The 23662-nt window shown below is 41.8% G+C and overlaps 1 protein-coding gene across 1 annotated transcript in view; it reads left to right on the top strand.

Annotated features, from left to right (window-relative positions):
* The window catches only part of Slc2a13 (solute carrier family 2 member 13), a 327266-nt gene that overhangs the window by 36781 nt on the left and 266823 nt on the right, over positions 1–23662 (top strand). Inside the window, exon 2 of the mRNA NM_133611.2 lies at positions 20816–20975. Coding sequence (NP_598295.2) covers positions 20816–20975 — 160 coding nt within the window. The remainder of the gene's footprint in view (positions 1–20815; positions 20976–23662) is intronic.

The following is a 23662-nucleotide window of genomic DNA, read 5'->3' as shown; positions in this document are numbered from 1 at the left end:
TAAAAAGCAGGAGGCAAACTGATTTAACCAGGAACAAGGGCAATTACTGGGCTGTGGTCTCTTGGATGGCGGGCTTAAGGAATCCGTGATGAATTCAAGAGAGCTGGTACTGGCCTGAATGCTGTCTTGCTATCTGACTGATCACAGTTCTTTTGCTTGAGGCACTTTGGGCCAGCAAGAGAGAATCCAATAGCTACTTACTAGGGAGTTAGAATACCCCATATCCCATGTCTTTTCATGTATTGGAAAATGAATATCAGAAGGTGAGTAGAATGTGAAAAAGCTTTTAAAATTCGTCTCAAGGCAGGCTCTTGCTCTGTAGCTTTGTCTTGCCTGGCACTTCCTATGTGGACAAGGCTGGCCTTGGATGTGTACAGATTCTCCTACCTGACTTCCTAGTGCAGGAGTGACGCCATGTCTGTCCCAAAGCATTTATTGGTGCTGAGAGCAGATTGTTTTTACCAATGCTCAACGCCTGTCCAGTGCACAGGGAGGGGTGGGTCTCCCTCCTCTGTCTCAGTGGCGTCCTCTACACACTGTTCAGGGGAAGGTATAGAATGATGATAGCGTCCTTTTTAACTTGGTCCGGTCCAGAAGAGGAGAAGCAATGCATGACATCTTTCTTGTTACTTACATTTACTCTAAAACATCGAGCCTTAGTAGACTACTGTTTCTCTTCCTTGTTCTCTCGTTACCCCACTCTGGATAGTGTTCATCTCCAAAGACCCGACAGAGGTGCAGTTTTGCAGTTCTAGGCAAGTGAACCAGTCTTCCTTGTTGGCTGTTTGTTGACTTCTTGTGATTTAAGCTGAAGAGTGAATTATCTGAAAGAATGGGCTTTCAATGGAAAATAGTTGCGTTAAAATGTGATATTGTGATTTCTTAGTTCACGGAATCCAAGCCAACTAACACTTTCAAAAATGATTATCCGGTAGCACAACACAAATGTTTGAGCACCTAGCTTAATAGTTTGAATTGTATGTAAGAGCAAGGTTTGAAATTGTACGTTTTACATACCATCCACAATTGGCCACGCTTAAATATATCACTAATGACCATTTGGTCAAATATCCAGTATTAAAATAAACATATATGGTTGTGTTGCCTATAATGTGTATCTGTGCCTTATGTGTGTAGCTACAGAGGCCAGAGATGTTGCCAGATCCCTTGGAACAGGAGTTACAGGTGGTTGTGAGCTGTTATGTGGGTGTTGGGAGTTCAATTTGAGTCCTCTGGAAGAGCAACAGGGCTTTTAGCCATGGAAACATCTCTATAGGCCCCCAGATATACAGAATTTTAAGCACAACACTTACTAACAGTATTGGAATACTTTTTATTGCCTCCCTGGTCCATATTTATATCTGCACTGCCTACAACAAAAGGGGAATTTGCTTTGTGCGTGAGGTATTGAAGATGAACTCTAGGCCCTGTACGTGTCAGGCAGTCACACCACTGCTGAATTATCTCTACCCCCAAAATGGCAGAAAATAATAAAGCAGTGAATGCTATCAGTTGCTGGTCATGATAGCATCAAACCTCTGTAGCTTTGTGTTTTATATATCCGTGTGTGTGTGTGTGTGTGTGTGTGTGTGTGTACAAATTCACTGGGAACACATCTGAAAACAATTCAGAACACAGCTAAAGTCTCTCTCTCTCTCTCTCTCTCTCTCTCTCTATATATATATATATATATATATATATATATGGGTTGGAAAATTAAAGTACTGTAGAATATCATCCACAATTCAGTAAATTTAGTGTTTGTATAAGTTCAGTGTTTCTTACCCAACATTTGAAAGGACTACAAGCGTTTGATATTTTTCTTGTATTTTGAAATGTTTACTTAAAAATCAGAATACCTTGGAGATGGAAACACAAAATGTATCCATTTTTAAATAAATCTTATATTCATGGACTTATACAATGTTTTTAGCCAGCCTGTGTTTCCCTCAACAGATCACGTGATGTCAGATGTGTAATATCCCACTGGGATACCTTGTTGCTACTCCAAAAGATTTGGAATTTGCAGGTTTAAATTAGGGATGCCCTAGTTTTTATATAAGTAACTGGCCTTCTAATAATACAATCCTTCATTTATAGCCTAATAATAATCTGATTAGTGAGCTGCATCATGTTCTCTTTATGCCTTTCTGAGGTAATGAGCTCTCTTTATTTCACTTACAATCTTGGTATTTGTTTATGGGCTACCCCTGGAGACAGGAGCCTCGGTGATCGGATCTTTTATTTTTCAGTGCATACAAGAAGCTGTTTGAAAGTGATCATACATTAAAAAGGGTGGGGGGCATCAAAGAACTGAGGATACGCAGTAATGATTTAATACAAAGCCTGGTGATTAAACCACAAATTGAAAAGCCGTAGCAAAAGGATAATGTATGACTGATGGCTTATCAGGAAAAAGGGCTAAAATGGCAAATAATTAAGAAACTGGACAATACAGGGTATTTGTTGGGTATATAAGAAAACCATGGGGGAAAACTGCTTTCTGTAGGAGCTGAACAACCCTTTGTCCCTTTTAACCAGCCCTAATGAACTCGTATACTCTGCTTTTCCATGGTAGCAAGATAGCATCTGTAGATGTCAGTAGTCTAGCAGTTGCTAATGGATTAAAATTAAAAGTTCTTATTACAGAGACGCCAACTGCTGTGTGGAAGGACATAGCTTAGGAGATTTCTATCTCTTCCCTTCCTCTTTGGAGTCATTTTACATCCTGTTGCTTGACATGTGGTGAGATTCTCACGGATTTTAGGTAGGTCCACCTTCGCCTTATTAGGAGAGAAGTAATTTTATTACTGAACACCGGGGAAAGTGTTGCTTCTACATACTGAATAAGTATAAATGTAGCGTTCTCTCATTGAACTGTATATACTCGTTTCAGATACTGTTTCTGTTGGCGGGACCCATAAAGCACTTGCAGCCTTAGGTGATTTGACTTTCTGCTCATTTTCTCTCGTCACTCCTTCATCCCACACTTGAAATGATAGCAATTCATTAGATTTACAATTAATTGATTTCTGTAACTGCTTCATTATTGAATATATGATGTTACATATTAGACTAAGCATTAATGAGAAACATAAATGTCTAGTAGACTGTTTTCCCTCTAAGTCTGGATAGCACATTGGATTATGAGGAGCTTGTTCAGGGGGGTTGAGTCAAAGGTTTCATTTGAAAATATAAGATGCATTACCTTGTTATTCTTCTATCACCCAAGTTCTTATAAAGGTAGAAGAAGCAGGGCAAATGGCTGGAGCTTTACTGAAGAAAAGTTACACATGGTTGGTTGGTTGGTTGGTTGGTTGGTTGGTTGGCTGGCTGGTTGGTTTGATAGTTGGTTTTTAAGGCCTCTCAGTGTAGCCCTGGCTGGCCTGGGACTTGCTATATAACATGGAACTCAGAACCCTTCCACCCCTGCCTACCAAATGCTGGATTGATTGTGCGTGCCACCAAGCCCAGTAAGGACAAAATTCAAAGTCTGTTTTCGCTACTCATTTTTGACCTGGTGCTGGATGTCTCAGAACAATTAGTGAAGAGAAAGAAGGCTATCTAAGTGGGAAAGGAGGAAGTTAAATTGTCTTTGCTTATCTGTTACTTTTCTGTTGTGTGGTAAGCATTGTGATCAAGCCACTTATAGAAGAAGGTTTATCTGGGTTGAAAGTACCAGAAAGAGTCCATGATAGTCAAGAAGCAAGTGGCAGGCATGATGGCGGGAAAAGGATGCGAGAACTCACATCCTGGACCACAGCAATAAAGCCGAGAGGACAAGCTGGAAATGGCATAAGATTCAAAGAGGGCAAACTGGAAATGGCACAAGGCTTTTGATCTCAAAGCTCACCAGCAGTGACAACCTTCCTTCAGGAAGGTCATGTCACCTAAATCTTTCCCAAACAGCATCACCAAGTGGAACATATTGGGAGACTGTAGACGATATCTCCTTCAAACCCCAGCACCCTGATTTTGGATGCGGTGGTTTATGTACAGAAGAGTGTCAAGTCTCTTTAAAAGTAACTGTTAGGACTGACAAGCCGGTGGTTTCAGGAGACAACAGTCACCCTGAAAAAGCCAGCACCATGCATATATACCAGTGATGAACTTATTAAGAAACTATTAAGAATGTAATACCAGTCCCATTGGCTGCAAAAATCAAATGAGTAGAACCCTTAGAATTACTTTAGCCAATGACGTGAGTCTTCATTTCAGTGAGTATGACTAAACAGTGAGAGATCTACATAGAGAGGGGGAAATCAAGTCTCTCCAAAGCACACACAGCAAAAGCAAGTTCAGGTAAATATGGTAATAGCAAATGGAGAAGTTTATGCACAGTCTAGCAGGAGGGCAAAAACGAGCCAGCTGCCAACTACCCTCCTAACGAACCATTCGAACCCTGAGTTCACCGAACACCTCTTCATACCTATCAACAGAAAATTCTGAATAAGAAAGCCTAAAATGCAAATGACTTCAATATATGCTTCTCAAAAAAATCCCATACAAATTATCATGCCTATCGAAAGGTCTGGGCATTACTAATCATTAGGGGTACTGCAGATTGAAAACACTGCAAAATTTCATATCATAGTTAGAAGAGATAGCATCAGAATGACCAAAAAATCCTACTGGGTATGCAAATAAATAAAAACGCATGTGGAATCTAAATTAAAATAAGAATCACAATGAATATTATAGAGGTTGTTTTAAAAACTAAAAACAGAACTAGCCACCCATGGTGGCATATGTCAATGGAAGGGGTGACAGAAACTTAGTCCATCCCGGGCTACATGAAACACTTAACACAAGCAAAATAGTACTGCTGTGTGTGTGTGTGTGTGTGTGTGTGTGTGTGTGTGTGTGTGTGTGTGTGTGTGGTGTGTACGTGTATCTGTAATAGTATTCTGTAGAGAAACAGAACTTATAGAATGCATCTACATATATTAATGACTTATTACAATAGTTTAATCTGGTAGTCGTTTAGTCCATGAAGCTGGATGTTTCGACTGACTTACAGCCTATGCTTGAATCCTGACCAGTTGAGTTCTAACACCAGTGAAGTATTCTTTAACAACAGGATAATGCTGAACCTGCCATTCAGAGTGAGGACAAGGGAGCAAAAAGCAAAACGCTGTTCTCTTCTGCTTCCTTTTATGTAGGCTACCATCAGGTGTGGCCCAGATTTAGGGAGGGTCTTCAGATGATCTAACTTTAGGGAAGGCCTTCAGGAGATCTTCAACCTCAAATGACCCAATCAAGAGAGCCCTTCACAACTGTATCCTGCTACTTGGGTTTTCATTGATTTCCAGATGAAGTCATTAACAACCAAGGTTAGCCATCACAAGTTAATCCTTGTCAATGTTAACTTGACATACCACAATACCTCCTTATGTCACGATTAACTTGCAAATGAAACTAATAACCGCGTCATGCTTATGCCTAGTGTGATCTATCACATGTACAATTGTAAATGCTTATACACTTAACCAGGCCGTAATTATGCCTAGCATGATACAACTCTCCCACAGAGAACTGCAAATGCATTATGTATTTTAGAACAGGTAACAGCTTCTCCTGGGGGACATTATTTCAGTGCCTCTGAACTCTAATGTGTTAATCACCGATGTTATCTCAATTGACATTATTTTCCATGACAAAGATATGGAGGAAAGAAGACACAAATATCTGCTTAGTGTTTGCGCGTATATGTACAAAATATGACAGAGACACACATGCACATCTTAATCTTTACTTCTATAACCAGTCATGTGATCTTATATGGTATTTATAACTACTTCACCCTAATATCCATCCTAAGTTTTCTCCACCCCCAGCAAGCACCCCATCAGCGCCTACCCCTACTTGTTTTTTCCTAGAAGAGTGACCCATTCCTTCATTCCCTAAAGGTCTGAGCCCTTTGTCATCCTGCATGGATTGGGTTGTTATGGTCCTGTTGACTTTAATCAACGGACATGCTATCAGCAAAAGACCTCTGAAAAAAAAATCTCCCAAAACCACAAACAGCATCTTTCCCACCTCCTAACACTGTTATTTCCTTTCTTAGCCTGTTGGCTTAAGGGCATTAGAAACCCAAAGTGACCGGGAGGAAGTCTTTAGCTTCCAGTTCAATGGAATGTTGTTGTATTTCTAGGCAGGAGTACTCCTCCATCTGGAACCAAAGATTTTGGGCCAGCAGGATTTAAGATCAAGAGAACGAGAAGCAAACATTTTTCCGGTGGGTCATTGGGGATGAGAGTGAAGAGAACCGTTCCCACTTCTGCCCCGACTCCTGACTCATGAGTTGTGGCTAAGGGAGAAACCATGCCATCTGTCATACACTGACTTGAAGTGTATACTGCTTTCTGGAGAACCCTGTCACCTAATTGGCACCGTAACTGAATCTTCAAAATTCAATTCCACCACTTTATCAGGCCAGCATCTTTAGGCTGGTGGAGAACATAGTAAGAGGAATGAATTCCAAGAGTGTGAAGCCACTGTGTCACTCCTCTGTTTATGGAGTGAGGTCCTTAGTCAGAAGTGATGTGGTATGGAATGTCCCTTGTAGTGGATAAGACATTCTGCAAGTTCCCATACGGCAGTGTTGGCAGATAAATCATTATGTTCAGGCAAGGCAAATCCATAACTAGAATAAGTATATATTGTAGTAAGATCAAAACATTACTCTTTCTAAATAAGACATGGTCTAATGTAGCAAACCACTGGTCAGCCTGGAGAATGGTGGAAAATAGAAACTGTGTCCAGTTTTGCTTCTAGCAGATATGGCCCTCTGAAGCAGCTTAGCAAGGTCAGCCTTGGTGAGTTGAAGTTGACGTCATTGAGCCCATGCTCAACATGAAGGTTACTTCACCTCTAAAATTATAGCTACTTTGTTCATAGACCCATTGGAAATAACAGGAGTGTCTAGAGAGATAGAGTGACTATACTTAAGACAGGTCATCTGATCTAATTGAGTACTGAATTCTTCTTCTGCTCAAGTTTCCTTTTGATGAGTATTTACCTGGGACATAATATCTTCTTCACATTCTTCACCCATTCAAAAAGATTTACCCCCATATGTCTTACACAAATGTCTTCTGCAACGCTTTTCCAATCATTCTGTTTCTAAGTCCCTGAACATCCTTCCAATTTATGTAAATCAGTAAACAATAGCCCATCTCACCATTTCTCCTCAAAGTAAAATATATGTCCATGTGTACAACCAAACAGAGTGCACATCCATGAGGTTTTAGGTGCATGCTCGAGAGCTGATGACATTATAATAGGATAGAAAACAGATTTGAGTAACTTCTTCATCACCAAGGAAGTCAGGACAGGAGCTCACACAGGACAGGAACTTGGGAGGCAGGAGCTGATGCAAAGGCCATAGAGGGTGCTGCTTACTGGCTTGCTTCCCCTGACTTGCTCAGCTTGCTTGCCTATAGAACCCAGGACCACCAGCCCAGGGATGGCACCACACACAATGGACCCTCCTCCCATGATCACTAATTGAGAAAATATCTTACAGCTGGGTCTCATGGAGGCATTTCTTCGAGGGTGGCTCCTTTCTCTGTGATAACTCCAACGAGTGCCAAGTTGACACCCAAAACCAGCCAGTACAGTTGGCCTCTCAGTTTTGATATGCTAGTTGAAAATGAATGGTGGAGAAAGAAGAGATTTATTCAATGTGGCCATACTGGGAAATGGAACAAAATACCCTTAAGCTCATTTCTAGAGTACTGGTTTATGCTCTACGCTTAAATGAGGGGAGTGGGCAAGCAGTATACTTAGCAAGGTGTGATCTTTTAGATCATTGTTTTCAGTTCTTAGGTCTAAAGAAGCTCTTTTTCACATTGTCCATGGCTTGGCGGCCTCAGTCTGCAGAGAGCTCTGTTCTTAAGGTTTATTCACACCTTGCTAATTAAAAAGAAGAGTAGTAACAGGCTTGTAGCACAATTTTTATTTTACAAAATTTGCAGTTTTACCGTCTGTGATAATAAATGATTTTCTCTTTCAGAATTACAGAAATGTTTTCTCGTGTTGGTGTACTGACTAGAACTTTTCTCACTGAGGAGTAGAATACTGTTTATGCTTGATTTGTTCTTGCTGGTTCATAACACACCTTAATCGGATTATGCTAAACTTTGTGTTTGTTATGTGTGTTTAATAGCCCTTTTATATTTTAAGTGGATTTAAGAATCATGAATGGATATTGAATTTTATCTAGCACCTTGCATATCTATTCATAAAAATGTATTTCTTTCAGATCTTAATAATGCTTTAGTTGCATGCCCTGTTACTGTGGGGAAATACCCAACAAGGTCCAATTTGAAAGAGTGGGGGATGTCTACTGCTGATTTACCCTTCAAAGGGAGGGTGCCATTATGTTGGGGAAGATGCACCAGCAGGCAGAAACAATATCATGGCAGGAAAAGGGGAAGACCAGTTGTCACACTGTATCCTCAGTCAGGTCCAGGGACTTAGCAGGAGATAGAATAGGGCTATAAAACCTCAAGGCTTGCCCCTAGTGATACACTGTATCCAGTGATGCTCTCATTCCTAAAAGTCCCAATGTCTTTTCAACTGCTGGAAGCAGTTCACATTCAACCCACTTAAAGTAATTAAAGATATTGCTTTGAGATATTAAACTGTTATACATATATACATGTATGTATATATATATATATGGATGTGTGTATGTGTCTATACACATAGATAGATAGATAGATAGATAGATAGATAGATAGATAGATAGATAGATAGACAGACAGACAAATAATAGATAGATAGATATAGCAAGAGAGATTTCATTCTCTGTAGAAACCAGAAAATTAATCTGCTGTAGTTTCATGGATAGGGGTAAAAGTCAAAGGATTTTTGTACTTGTATCCTGAGTCCCAATTCCCATAAAAATAATATTTGCACCACAGGAAGTTGAATTGTAATGGAAGAGCTCAAGTAATATTCTCTCTCTCTCTCTCTCTCTCTCTCTCTCTCTCTCTCTCTCTCTCATGCACTCAACAATCTCTCATTATTTCATCCTCGCTGTGATGGAACTTATTGTGTAGATAGACCAGGCTTTCCTTGAATTTGACATCATCCTTCTGCCTCTGGTTTTAAGAACACTCCTAAGCCTGGTCCATAAAAATAAAACAAAACAAAGAACGAAAACCAAACCAAATCAAAAAAACAAAACAAAACAAAACGAACAACAAAAAAAAACCCAAAACCAACCAACCAACAAACCAACAAACAAATAAGAAAAAAAACGGAACATAACAGCAACAACAAATGTTTAAAGGACAGTAAGTAAACCTTTTATAAGCAGGAGAGATACAGTGTCTGAGTCATGGAATGTGTATTTAAATCACTTTCGGTTCTGGAGAGAGGCACTTGCTCTGTCTTAACAGACTGTTTTCTGTACTAATGTTTTTTTCATACCATGGGAGAGAGACCACCTACTTGAGAGACATTCACAAAAGTACGAGAGAGTTGTCTTCAAGAAGTTCTCATAAAGGCAATTCCAAGTGTGTGTGTGTGTGTGTGTGTGTGTGTGTGTGTGTGTGTGTGGAGAGAGAGAGAGAGAGAGAGAGAGAGAGAGAGAGAGAGAATGAACACAAATGTCTTGGTTCCATTGTTACTGTTGTGATAAAACTCCATGACCACAAGCCACCTCGGGGGTGGGGGAAGGGTTTATTTTATCTTGCACTTGTGTATAGCAGCCCTTCACTGAGGGAAGTCAAGGCAGGCCCTGAAGCAGAGGTCATAGAGGAGATCTGCTTACTGGCTCGTTCCTACACTTGCTCAGCCTGCTTCTTATAGCGCCCCGGGATGGCACTGACCTCAGTGGGCGGGGCTCTCCCAGGTTAATCAAGAAAATGGTTTACAGACTTGTCTATAGCCTAATATTTTAGAGACATTTTCTCCATTGAGGATCCCTCTTCTCTGATAACCCTAGCATGTGTTAGTTAAAATTAAACAGCACAATATACACATGATTGTTGAATTTGTTAAAAGTAGCATCAGCAGTTATCTCAGAACGGAGGAACTGAGGATGTTCAGTCTATGAGTCTGGGTACCCCAGCAGCCGGAATAGTCCCACAAGTGTGGTCTTCCACTGGGGAGACTCAGAAGGTGGTCGTTAAATAGTCCAAGAGGATGAGTGTGTCCTGGGTCCCCGTTTGGTGCTTAGAACCCAAAGGCTCCCGAGAGCTGTTGGTCATTAGTCAACAACAGGATGCTGAAAATGCTGGTTCTGGTATTTATAAATGAATCAGCATCAGAAGCAATGGGGTAAACCAACTTGGCAGCAAGAGAGAAGGTTTGTGAGCAAAAAGCACATAGTCAGCCCTCATTCCTGCCCTATTTATCTGGGTGCTGGCTGAAAGTCCCTCCCAGTCTTGGAATGGATCTTCTCAGAGTTGGTTAATAATCAGGACAGTTTCCCAGGTAGGGCTCCCTACTCGGTTGATTCCAATTTGTGACAAGCCGACATCAAAGTCACAGGTTCCACCAGCCAATAGCATTCAGTGGGGTAGATAGGCTTTATCAGGAATGAGTTTGGAATTACTTGTTCCTTGTTTCATGGAACGAATGCACTGGCGGCCTCTAGAGTTGAAGCTCTGCTTACAGGAACAATTCTCTAACACTCGTGCAGCTCCTGGGTTGTCAGAAATTTCCCGCGTTCTTCGATCCCTTCCTGCATCAGTGTCTCCTATCATCCATTTGAGATCGTTATCTGTATGAGAGGAACTTTGAGCATTCTACTTTAGGCATTTTACTGTTGTTGAAATAGATATTCCCTCCCCCCTCCTTTTGGCTTAAGAAAGCTAGGTTCTTGATGATTTTTCTCAGTCTTGCCAGGATAGCTCAGGGACTCATCCATTGAAAATTCAATATTTTGGATTTGGCTGATGGCAGGAAACAATGAGGCTCACTCAGTCAGAGGCTAGCAATCTTGATTAGGTTGACAGAGCTTCTCACTTTACAGATCCACCTTGAGGTGGCTCTGGATCACACAGGAGTTGACAAGGAGGTAGAAGCAAAAAGCTGTGTGCTTCCTGGCCTGCTCACCGTCCAGCTCACCTTACTTCTTTCTCCCTTCACCTCTTCCCCTCCTCTCTCTTCTCTCTCTCTCTCTCTCTCTCTCTCTCTCTCTCTCTCTCCTTCTGTCTCTCTCTCTTTCCCTCCCTCCCTCCTTCCTTTCTCCTTCCTTCCTTTCTGTCTCTTTCTGTCTGTCTGTCTTTCCTTCTTCCTTCTCTCTTCCTCCTTCCTCCTTCCTTCCCTTCCTCCTCCCCTCTTCTTCCTCCACTTCCTCCTGTCCTTCTCTTCCTCCTACTCTCCCTCCTCTTCCCTTTCTTCTACCCTCCCTTCTTCTCTTCCCTCCCTCCCTCCTTCCCTTCCTCCCTTCCTCTTTCTTCTTCCTCTCCCTTTCCCCTCTCCCCTTTCTCTCCAGAGCATCACAATGGAACCTGACCCTTCCTGAGGGGCTTATAGTTCTTATAAACATGATACTTTCCTGCATATTGAATCTCAAAGGCGTTTACTGCAAGCTCTGTGTGAGATAATACACAGAAGTAAAGACTATCGGGGCCAAGCCTGCCGCTCTTCCTTTTCCTATCAATATAAGCAGAGATCTGGGAATAACATCTTAACCATTGGGATAGGGTTCCTCCTTATAGTCTGCCAGACTGTTTGGTAAAAGGAGAGGGATGCTAAGTCAACTCTGAAAGGCAAGCACCAAGTGAAATTGGGAGGCAGGAACCACCAAGGACAGCCATGGGCAGTGGCCCTCTTTCCTCAGCACCGCAGAGGAGTTAGTGCATTGCATTCTCTTCTTCCCGGCGAGGAATCAGTTGTGAACTAATCAACTCTATCAGCAGCAACAGATTAGCAATAGATTAGCAGCAGAAAGCTGCAACAGTCTTTTTCCTTTGTATATACAGAGGAACCTCTCATTTTGAATTTCTCATAAAATATAAGATCAAGCTAAACATGGTAAATAGCCAAAGAAAAGAAACCACTTAAAGATTTCTATGTTCCAACAGCCAAAGGGTGTGTGTATGTGTTGGGGTGGGGAGGTTAAAATGCTTTTAAATAGCTTTTATTATATTGGTTTACCCTTTGGAAATGAAAATTGTGATGGCCGTCTTTATCGTCAACGAGGCTGCATTGGAATTACCTCACACATACCGCTGGTTGTTTGCTAAAAGATTCAACTGAAGGAGCAAGACCCATCCTGAAGGCGAGGGATTCCACCTCCTAGGCTGGGATCCAGGGCTGACCAATCTTCAGCTGTGTAGGTCATGTTCATTAACCCTCTACCTGCTTATCCCTCTGTATCAATGTGGGGAAAATCTGGGATCCGTGAGTTAACGGAGCCTTTCTCAGTTTAGATGAGGTATAACTTGAAGAGCTAGCGTGCTGGGGGAAAAAAGCAGTGCTTACCAAAACACATGGCCCAGTAGCTTCTCAGTCTTTTCTCTAGTGAACTTGAAGAATGAATTTCAGGGACAATTGGACAGTGAGGTTCAGAAAGGAGTTTTATTACAGGTGACAGGTTAAGTAAAAGAAAGGAGGCCAGCAGAGCTCCTGTATTGCAGAAGACTCTCCACGAAAGGCTCTCACTCCAGAGTGACTAATACGGTACAGGTTGTGGCACAGGCTGGGGGTCAGTCCAGCTGTCATATTTTTGAGATATTCGTGCACCTCTTCACCTGTGCTTGTTGGTTTTTTTGTCAGATTAACACAAACACAGACATATCTGGAAAGAAGACTTCAATTTTCTAGGACTCACGTGGCAGAAATGATCTCTATGTGCATGCTGTGGTAGGTGTGGTAGGTACACACACACACACACACAGACACACACACACATACACACATACACACACACATAGAGACACACATACAGATACACACACACATAGAGACACACATACACACACACACACAGATATACACACAGACATACACACACAGATATACACACATACACATATAGACACAGACACAGATACACACAAATACATACACACACATACACACATAGAGACACACATACAGATACACACAGACATACACAAACGGACATACACACAGATATACACACATACACATACAGACACACACACACACATAGATACACACACACAGACATACACACACAGAGAGACACACAGATACACACAGATACACACACACAGACATACACAGACACAGACATACACACATAGATATACACAGACACAGACACACATACACACAGATACATAGACATGCATACACACACAGATACACAGTACACATACACAGAGACACACATACACAGAGACACACACACACACACAGACACACACACACACACACACAATTTTTAAAAAAAAGAGCCAGTGAGAGGGATGGTACCCAGATAAATGCCGATAATACTTATAAAATGCGTTGTCCAGAGCTATCTGAAACTCTAAAATGCTAATTTTGTAGTCATTCCTGGGGATTGCTTTTTCCTCACAACCCGACTCCGGTACAGGCAGTTTTGTGCCTTATGTAGGCCCTAGCATTCTTGGAAGTTGCCTAACATCTCTTATGGGTGTCTTAAACCTTATTAGGAAAAGGCAAGAGCTGAATTCTCGGGTGTGCTAGCAACCTGGTAACAGTAGACACTTAGCTATTTAGAAGAGTAAAAGAGACAGCAGCCAGCCGATCCTAAAGTCACGAAGGGTCCTCTCCCCTCAGGTCCTGTGTCTTTTTATTAAGGTTCCTTCTTTAGAGAGGAAGATGGACTGGTTTTGAAAACGAACTCAGCAATCCTCGGTCTGGAAGCATTATTATTAGAAGGTGGCTTATGCACTTCTCAGAAGCTAATTAGCCTCTGCACCGCTTATCACGCTGAGCGACTGCTGTGATTCATGGGTATTTATCTATCACAACAGGCTTCCCTAATGCCGTTTGGTTATGAAATTGCTTATATTTCTGACTCAGGCCTTTTAAAGGGCTTCCAGCAGTTTTCGGAGGCAGCCTCGCTGTATCCTGTATACGTAGGTGGTGAGTCGGCTCGCCCCGCGGATGCTCCTGTACAGTGGTGTCCCAGGTGCGGTTTCCTGGCGATGCTTCTCAAGTCAAGCACGATGACAGGTTTTCTTGATGTAACCACATTTAAAAAAAAGAATTTAAACTTTTAACATCAGGAAATAACACCAACATGGAGTCTCATGGTTATATTTACTCTAGAAGGCTATTGATACTTGTACCACTAGTTCTTTATGGTAACCCCGCAAATAGCATTTGGACTATTAAAATTAGAATGGGGGTTGGGCTGGGAAGATGGTTAGATTCGTAAAGTGCCTTCTGTATAAGCACAAGGCCATGAATTTAGATTCCTGGCACTTAGGCAAAACAGCTGTGTATGACCGTGCATACCTGTAACCTTAGTACAGGGAAGGCAGAGACAGCATGATTCCAGAGGCTTACTAGCCCATCAGTCTAGTCAAATCAGTGGGCTTTAGATTAAGTAAGAAACTCTGGGTCATAAAAAAAACTGTGGAGAGCTATAAAGGAAGACACTGAGACCTGACATTAGCCTCTGCCTTTCTCATGTGCACACACACGTGCATGCACATGAACATGTGTGCACACATGAATGTGTACGGGAGCAAACACTACAAAAATGCACACAGGATAAAAATAAAATGTGATATCTTATTAGACATCAGTTCTACCTCGTTAATGATTAAAGTCAAGGGGGAAAATAAAGTTTTCCATTGAATCCTCTTAAAACGCGTGCGTCAGTCATTTACACCCTTGAAATATCTAACTATTCATTTTTGAGAATCATCAGCTAGCACCTTGGGTTTGTACCAGGGCAGAAATGTGAGTCTCAATACATTGTCTTTACAAAAGATGTTGTGTGCATGATAAAATTCCTGATTGTTTACTTTGGATGCTCTCGCGGTTTATTTAAACCCATATCTGAATTAAACAAACACTTCACAGTGACTTAAAAACACACCCTTGCATTTGCTGGTTTTACTTAGCAATCATTTATTGAACAGACAGATTGGGACCTGGGCAGATTTTTATTGATTTCTGAAGAGTGGAAAGGAGGTTTGGAATAATTTAATAATAGTAGCTTAACATCTGGGGCTTCTCAGAGCTGGGCTTGGCGTTTAGGAATCCATAAATCAGCTGACTGCATGAATTGTTCCCCTTAATAGCAGGCTGTTGATTAGCAGGGCTTGTGCAGGACGGATGCACATTTGAACACAGTGAGTGGAGGGAACACTGGGTTCCTTCTCCCATTTCACATAGCAGCTTCATGGGTCTTAGTTCGTCCAGCTCACAAGAACACAGTTCGGTGTATCCTGTTCCCATTCTTAAAGGCTGACCTAATCTCTTTAACACGAAGCCTGCTCACAGACCCTCACACAGCCAGGAGTAGATGTAGGGAAGAGAGAAGACCTCCTTCAGTTAAAGCGTGTCTGAGCTATTTGCTAAGGACCACATTCTAAGCAGAAGCGTGCCCCTTGGTGCTTGAATAGCATTTAACACTCTTGAGGACGGGACCCTTCAAAATCACTTCGGTGTTAACATCTGGGGTCTTTCCTGAAACAAAACTAAACTTTGTGACTGTCTCTACAGCATGGTGTGTTTGCTTTCCACTGTCTGCGTGCCAGTTGATAGAATGACGTTTAGGACTGGCCTGTGGTATGCAAGGGACAGGCAGGCCCCATTTACAGCTCACCTTCTCGCTTTCCATGCACAGTGCCCTAAATACCGTGTTTCGTTTCTTCGGGATGTGGCCCTCAGCATTCTTCTCAAATGTGCTTTTGAGTCTGAGTGTGATGTGCTGCTCTCGTCACTTGGCACAGCGCCCTAGTGTATGGCTCCCACTGTCCATCTTTTGATCCCTCAATATTTGTGTGACTTCCACGCTTTTCCTGTCCTTGTCTCCATTTGAAGTTGTATTTAAAGAACTGTTGTCCAGCAAATGAAAGGCATCGGATGTTACTGTAAATCAGTCCTGGCCTTGAATGGAGGAGCAACATGTTGGTTGTCACTTAATAGTAGTTCTTATAATCTGTCACCAACCTTGTATATTTTTCTCCTCCAGCCCCATCCCCCTTTTCGTCTACAATGGTGGTAACATGTGGCTGACCAGGCCATGTTCTTCCATAAGGGATGAAAAAAGTAAATGGCTAGTGGTTTCGGCAGACTCGGCGTTGAGTAGAAGAGGGATGCTGGGAACACTACATGTAGTTAACCGATATCCTCAGTATGTTCAGGCGACACTACTTTTCACTTGCCGCACGGCAGGGGCCACTTCTGAGTCACCTCTGGCTTTATCTTGAGCTTAAATCATCATCATCATCATCATCTCCTCCTCCTCCTCTTCCACTTCATCTTCTTCCCATCGATCATCATCATCATCATCATCATCATCATCATCACCACCACCACCACCACCATCACCATCACCATCATCACCACCACCACCATCACCATCATCATCATCATCATCATCATCATCACCACCACCATCACCATCACCATCACCACCATCACCACCATCATCATCATCATCACCACCACCATCACCATCACCACCATCATCTCCATCATCATCATCATCATCATCATCATCATCACCATCACCACCACCACCACCATCACCACCATCATCACCATCACCATCATCATCATCATCACCACCACCACCACCACCACCATCACCACCACCACCACCACCACCACCACCACCACCACCACCACCACCATCATCATCATCATCATCATCATCATTTTCATGTTTTTCAAGATAGGGCTCCTCTGTGTGGCCTTGGCTGTTCTGTAACCAGCTCTGTAGACCAAACTGGCTTCAACCTCACAGAGATCCACCTGCCTCTACTTCTCTCGGGTGCTAGAATTAAAGGCGTGCACCACTAGTCTCCGTTTTATTCAGATTACCCAGTACGGCCTTAGTTGCTTACTGTAGGCACTGGATCATCATCCCTAACTCTTTTCTCTGTCTTCACCCATCATTTATTTCTCTAATCCTTCGTAGTTTGTGTCCTAACTATGGAACTATCACCTCTCTCGTTCCCTCTGGATCCTTCTTACAAGCACTGCTCCCTTACAATCAAATTCCTCTACTGCAGCTAGAATTAACCCTTAAAACTGTAAATCTGGGCCCGGGTATAGCTCAGGTATTTGCCTAGTAGCATGCGTGAAGTCCCAGCTTCCATCCTCAGCCTCACATAAGCCTGGTGTGGGTGGCACAGTAATGGCAGCGCCGTGGAGAAAGGAAACAGAAGGGTCAGAGTGGAGTATGTCTTCAGGTATGCAGCAAGTTTGAGGGACCCACCTGGGTGCGAATCTGTTGAAGCCTTTTCCTCCTCTGTGCTACTGAAAGACTTCTTTTTTTTTCTTTAAGATTTATTTTATTTATTATATATATAAGTACACTGTAGCTGTCTTTAGATACACCAGAAGAGGGCATCAGATCTCTTTTACAGATGGTTGTGAGCCACCATGTGGTTGCTGGGAATTGAACTCATGACCTCTGGAAGAGCAGTCGGGTGCTCTTAACCGCTGAGCCATCTCTCCAGCCCTACTGAAAGACTTCTAAGTGCCAACCCTTTGATTCAGCTTCAATGGGAACTCTTCATTTTGAGTTTCAGACTGGCTTCTTCCTCCGTTGCTACAGACTCTAAGCTCCATGTGAACCGTGATTGTATCTCCCGTGGCAGCCTCTGGTCCAGAGGCCGTAGACGTGCCTTGATGGATGTGTGTGGCTTCCTATCCTCTGCGTTTCATTTCTTCACATGCCCTCCAGACACTTCATAATTCATCGGTAAAAACGCCATGCTATTTCACGTTGTCTCAGTCCTGTGCTCACTGGGAAGAGCTGCCTGTGTAGCCAGTCTAAGTTCACAATCAATCGACAGGCAGCGGCAATCAGCATCACAAAGAGGAAGGAACCCAGGGAATGTCTTCTTTTTTTTTTTAAATATTTATTTTATTTATTATATATGAGTACACTGTAGCTGTCTTCAGATACACCAGATCTCTTTACAGATGGTTGTGAGCCACCATGTGGTTGCTGGGAATTGAACTCATGGCCTCTGGAAGAGCAGTCGGGTGCTCTTAACCGCTGAGCCATCTCTCCAGCCCCCAGGGAATGTCTTCTAACCGCCATACCACGTCATGTTCGAATCGTTTATTTGATTACATGGGTTTGTAAGTAGTGTCTGTGCTCAGGCTCATTCATGTGCGTGGGCTCAATTTTGTTTATTTTTACTCACCGTGTTGACACACAATGCGGGTTGAACTGAATCCAAAACCCGAGAGACTTCCTATCCAGAGCTAATAGCAACAGTGGTAATGGTTAGTGCTGAGTACCCTCTGAATTGAGGTGCTTTACTCTGTTAGCTCACTGACATTTCTCATTCTCTTTGAAGGAGTTTTAATCTTTCCATTCCATCGACAAGGGATCGGAGACCTGGAAAGGTTAAATAACTTGTATTGGCTTACCCAGCTTGTAACGGATACGGCGCCTATCAGAACGTGTGGCCCCTAAGCAGACTGTCATCTGTGGTGATGATCCGGTTTAATGGGTGCCATTTACACTGGCTTCTGGCCTCTGTTAGGTTCTTTGGTTTACTACATGCCCTGGAATAATGTCCTCTGTGAAGCGGAGTAATTGCCTGCTCTCTGTAGAGATGGGCTGAGGGTTAGGGCTGTAATTGTCAGAGGGAAAAATTCGTAACTAACATAATGAGGCAGTTTGACAGCAATATTAAATCAGTATTGGCACCCACTGGACAGATCTCGGCAGCTCTTTCCAGCTCTGCTTAGTGATGGCCTGGAGACTTCTAGCACTTCAATCTTAGTTCTTGGTCATCATCCGTTACCTCCAACACTGTGGTATTATCCGTTCTAAGCATCAAGCTTCCTAAAGGCCTGAGGACATGTCTACAGTTCTTGTAAAATCTGTGGTTTGGGGGCAAGCATGTACTGCTTAAACGTGTGGTTCTGGTTTTGCATATTCAGTGGGTTAGGCGGACGCAGGCAGATCTCTGGCTAAGAGAGAAATGGGGTGAATGTTTCTACCGAATCCAGTATAGAAATAAAAGTCTAAGTCGTAAATTAGTACTTGTTTGTGACATGTTGCTGAGATGGTCCCGTAGTGAAGGAAGTGAGGAGAATATACAAATGACTTGTTAATATTTGTTGAATTAAATGCAACAAAAGGTACGAAGGGTAGGATGTCAAACGACTGTGGCATCGACAGGGAGTTTAGCGAAGCTCAAACCACTGGGAGGAAGTGGATCTAGAGATGGAAGGAAATGGAAGAGAGTCAGAGAGACCCAGGGTACATTGGGTTAGCATGCCGTACTTATATGAGAGAGAGAGAGAGAGAGAGAGAGAGAGAGAGAGAGAGAGAGAGAGAGAGAGAGAGAGAGGGAGGGGGAGGGAGGGAGGGAGGGAGGGAGAGAGAGAGAGGGAGAGAGAGAGAGAGGGAGAGAGAGAGAGAGCGCTATGTGGTTTAGGGTAAGGATATCAACAAACAAAAGGTTGGTGGTGAGTTGAGCGGCTAGCTTAGCGGTAGTGTCCAGCCTGCACGTGAACCCCTGGGCTCGGTCTCTTTGCTGTAGGAATTGCTGTCGCTGATGCAGACAGCTGTTGCTGAATGAGGATGGGCCCCAGGCCAGGAAGCATAGAGTCAGGAGTCTAGGTGCGTTATGCAGTACAAACCAGTCCCTTAAACACAGTTCTACGTGGGTCTGTTGTACAGGTCCAGTGTTCTGTCTTAATCTAGGGATGGATTTATGACTTCTACGTATATAAAGATTAAAGTTCTGTAACCATATGAACACTTTTCTGACACACCCCCAGCCCCATAACAACTCCTCAGTCTAAGATCATCTGTTTTTCAGACCGATAGATTCCTAAAGGTTCTGTCATTATGTTAACTATGAAATATGCATCTGGTCAACTGAATGGCACGAGCTGATGAGATGTTTTATTAGCAAACTAACCAAAAGATTTGGTGTATCTCTTCTAGATAATGACTTTGAATAGTTGATATAAATCACTATATTATAAATAATGTCTTATTCTCATGGTTATCTGACTAGATTTCCACATAGAATAAAATAATTTAGCAATTACACTGTTCTTTTTGAAAACTATTTATTTAATGTATGTGAGCACACTGTAGCTGTCTTCAGACACATCAGAGGAGGACGTTGGATCCCATTACAGATGGTTGTGAGCCACCAGGTGGTTACTGGGATTTGAACTCAGGGCCTCTGGAAGAGCAGTCAGTGCTCTTAACCACTGAGCCGTCTCTTCAGCCTCCTATATTGTTCTTTCTAGAGCATAGTTTTATAACTTTATCCTGTAAAAGTAAAAAGCATACCTATGCCTTAAATATCATTGTAAGACTGTCGAGGTGATCCCATATATGGGCTTTCCAATGACGGTGCGAGCTAAGCATGGGGAGGAAGAGGAAAAAGTATCAGAGGTTCAAGGTTGTTTTTTAGTCGTGTTTAGTCATAGTCTAGCTATGTTCATGACCTCACTAAATAAAATTTGAAAATGAATTAGTTTAAATAATAGTATAAAACACTATTCAGAGATTGGAACCTCGAGTACTGCTTTCCTTCTGTGACATAGTGTCCTATCAGTCACAAACAAACTCTTAATGTATATGCTAACCTGTGCTTACGGTAAGAGTGAAAGGTTGTGTTTGTACGCATGTTTTAGTCTGGCGTGAGTACGTGTAGTGACGTGTTTACTTAACTCTTCACTGCAGGCATCGCATCCATGACAGTGCCCGTGTACATCGCCGAGGTCTCTCCACCCAACCTGAGAGGTCGCTTGGTCACCATCAACACCCTCTTCATCACCGGCGGACAGTTCTTTGCGAGCGTTGTTGATGGAGCCTTTAGTTACCTGCAGAAGGATGGATGGAGGTTTGTCCACAGTTCTGATCTTGAGTTCAAATAAACTACAGTTTTGAGGCACTGGAAAAACCGAGATATTTTGAATCATTGTCATTTATAAGTAGGTGGCACTCAGAAAAATTGAATGTAGTCAAGAAATACATATTTATCTTAATGATAGACAAGACGTCTCCCATTAGGAATTGGTATTTGCAGAAGAAGGTTTATTCCTAAGCATTTAACTGCATACAATCTTTTGTATATGCAATCACGCAATAAATATGTATATCAATCCCGAGATACTTGAGTGACTGGCCAACTGTTTATAAACTGCAGACATAGCTTCCTTTTGAGTGGAAGAGGCTATATCCTTAAAGAAACAATTTTTAAAGTACAGATTTAACTATATAAAACATATATGTAAAATTAAAATTAAAATATCCCTTGATCATAATTTGAATAAAAATAAGTGATAATGACAACATTAAAATCAAATATATGAAATTATTTATAAAGAACAGATTTGTATTAAGGCTTAAAGATGGGGCACAGCATTATTCACACCTTATACTGTTTGACTCAATAGACTCGTGTAATTGTTCTAGAAAATTGTTACTAAAAGTCACACCAGGCTATGAAATATTGTCCAACTTATTTCTATGTCAGTGTTTTATATATTATTATTTACTGATTATAGTATATATATCAATATTATAACAAATGCTTTTTCAGCACTGAGTACTGGAGCTCTGTATGAATGTTGCCTGAGAGGCTTGGGCCCTTCCTTACTTCTACAGCATTGCAATGTTGAAGCAGATCAAGGAGATGTTTCTAGTATGGTAGAGACAGAGGGACCTGAACTGTTATACAAGCAGTGCCATAAGCCATGTGCCTTGGAATAAGCCGTGAAGAGACTGTATGAGAAGTCAGATGAAGTAAGCCAGAGCCCACTTCTCCCCAAGGCTCACTAAGTCCAACACACAATTGGAGTAGAAGCATGCTGCCTAGGTTTCTCCTGGAGAAGTCAGCCTTCACAGACTTAGAGATGGCTGGGAAACTGAAGGGGAAGCTTCAGTCTTTCTTTTCTACTGTGTAGATGAAAAGAAAGGATGCTTGCTGATAGTACTTGTTCAGTCCTCTGCTTTGAATATTTGAAGCTTAGAAGTCAGTGCTCATGTGCACATATACAACTTTAAGAAAATCTATGTCGCCTCTTACATTTTGGTAAATTTTTATTATGATATATATATATATATATACATATATATATTATGTGTTGAAAGTATAATATGATATGAATATATAAATATATATGATACTTAGCATATATATACCACCACTAAAAATGTTAAATGTAATCATGTAGCTTAAATACTGTACACAGTGTATATAATATATATACACATATATGTACTATACACAGTGTATATATATTGCACATATATATACTTACACAGTTTATGTATGTATGTATAGTACACAGTGTATGTGTGTATATATGTATATATATACTGTACATCATATATATATGTATATATATACACATGCATACATACATACATACATACATACACTCTGTACAGTATTTAAGCCACATTCCCACTGTACGACTCACCATCTAACAGTTTTAGTAGTGGTTAGGACCACAAGGAAGACCATACTGTAAAACGTTTATGAGTTTGGTGCACTTCTGTAAAGGTAGAGTTGTTAGGGAAAGCCTTAGTCCCCTTAAGGTTGGTGATAAAAATCCAAGCTCCAAATAAAACTCTATCCTCTACTGCAGGTTTGTTACCTGCATATGCTGTGGTCCCTCTGAGCTTAATTTCTTCCCCAACATGTGGGAGTCAAAGAAAAATAATCTCGTGAGATCACTGTAGAAACTAAAATATTTTATAGTAAAATAAAATAATCCTAATGCCCAGCCCAGCGTTTGGTAGAGCATCCACTTCATGAATGAGTTTCATAGTTACCTCAGGAATCTGACGCATGAATCAAAGTTGAGTGCCACAGGAGGTGGTTTGCAAGAGAAGCTAAAGGAAAAGGAACATTCTGTGGTTTGTATTTGCTTGCTGCTCAGGATGGGATGTAGGGTGATAAAGCAAAAGCCCTGAGAGAGAAACACTGTAGCAGTTATGGGTACATAAAGTTGCCAGTCCTAGAGAGATCAGTGAATCCCGTGTCTCTAGAAAGCAGCTGAATGTAAGTTATCTCTTTTCAATAGCGAAATCGTAGATGAGCTATGGTTATATTTTTATTATTGTTTTTATGTTTTGAGGTTAAAATATAGTCACGTTATTTCTCCATTCTCTTCCCTTCCTCCAAATATTCCCAGATACCACTCGATGCTCTCCTTCAAATTCTCGACCTCATTCTTTTCATAAAGTGTTCTTACATATGTGTGCATATATACATTACTAAATACACAAATCCAAACTGCTCAGTCTGTATAATGTTACATGTACATGTGTCTTCATAGGTGATCTGATCATTTAATGGTAAGGAACTCAGTGGAGTCTCCTCCCTAGGGAAGACTGTTTCCCTGCTTATCCACCTTGCTGAGCTGCCGGTTGTTTTGCTTGGGGTTCATGAGCTTTCTCCATCGCTTTAGCTTGTCTCTTGGTACCGTCCTTTAAGCTTGTCTCTTGGTACCGTCCTGCTCTGCGGCTTAGGTTGTGGAGTTCAAGTTGTGATACTTTGTAACTTCTGACATTCACAAG

This window comes from Rattus norvegicus, chromosome 7 (genome assembly GCF_036323735.1).
Source record: "Rattus norvegicus strain BN/NHsdMcwi chromosome 7, GRCr8, whole genome shotgun sequence".
NCBI classification, from domain to species: domain Eukaryota; kingdom Metazoa; phylum Chordata; class Mammalia; order Rodentia; family Muridae; genus Rattus; species Rattus norvegicus.
This window is presented reverse-complemented; position numbering and strand designations above follow the sequence as displayed.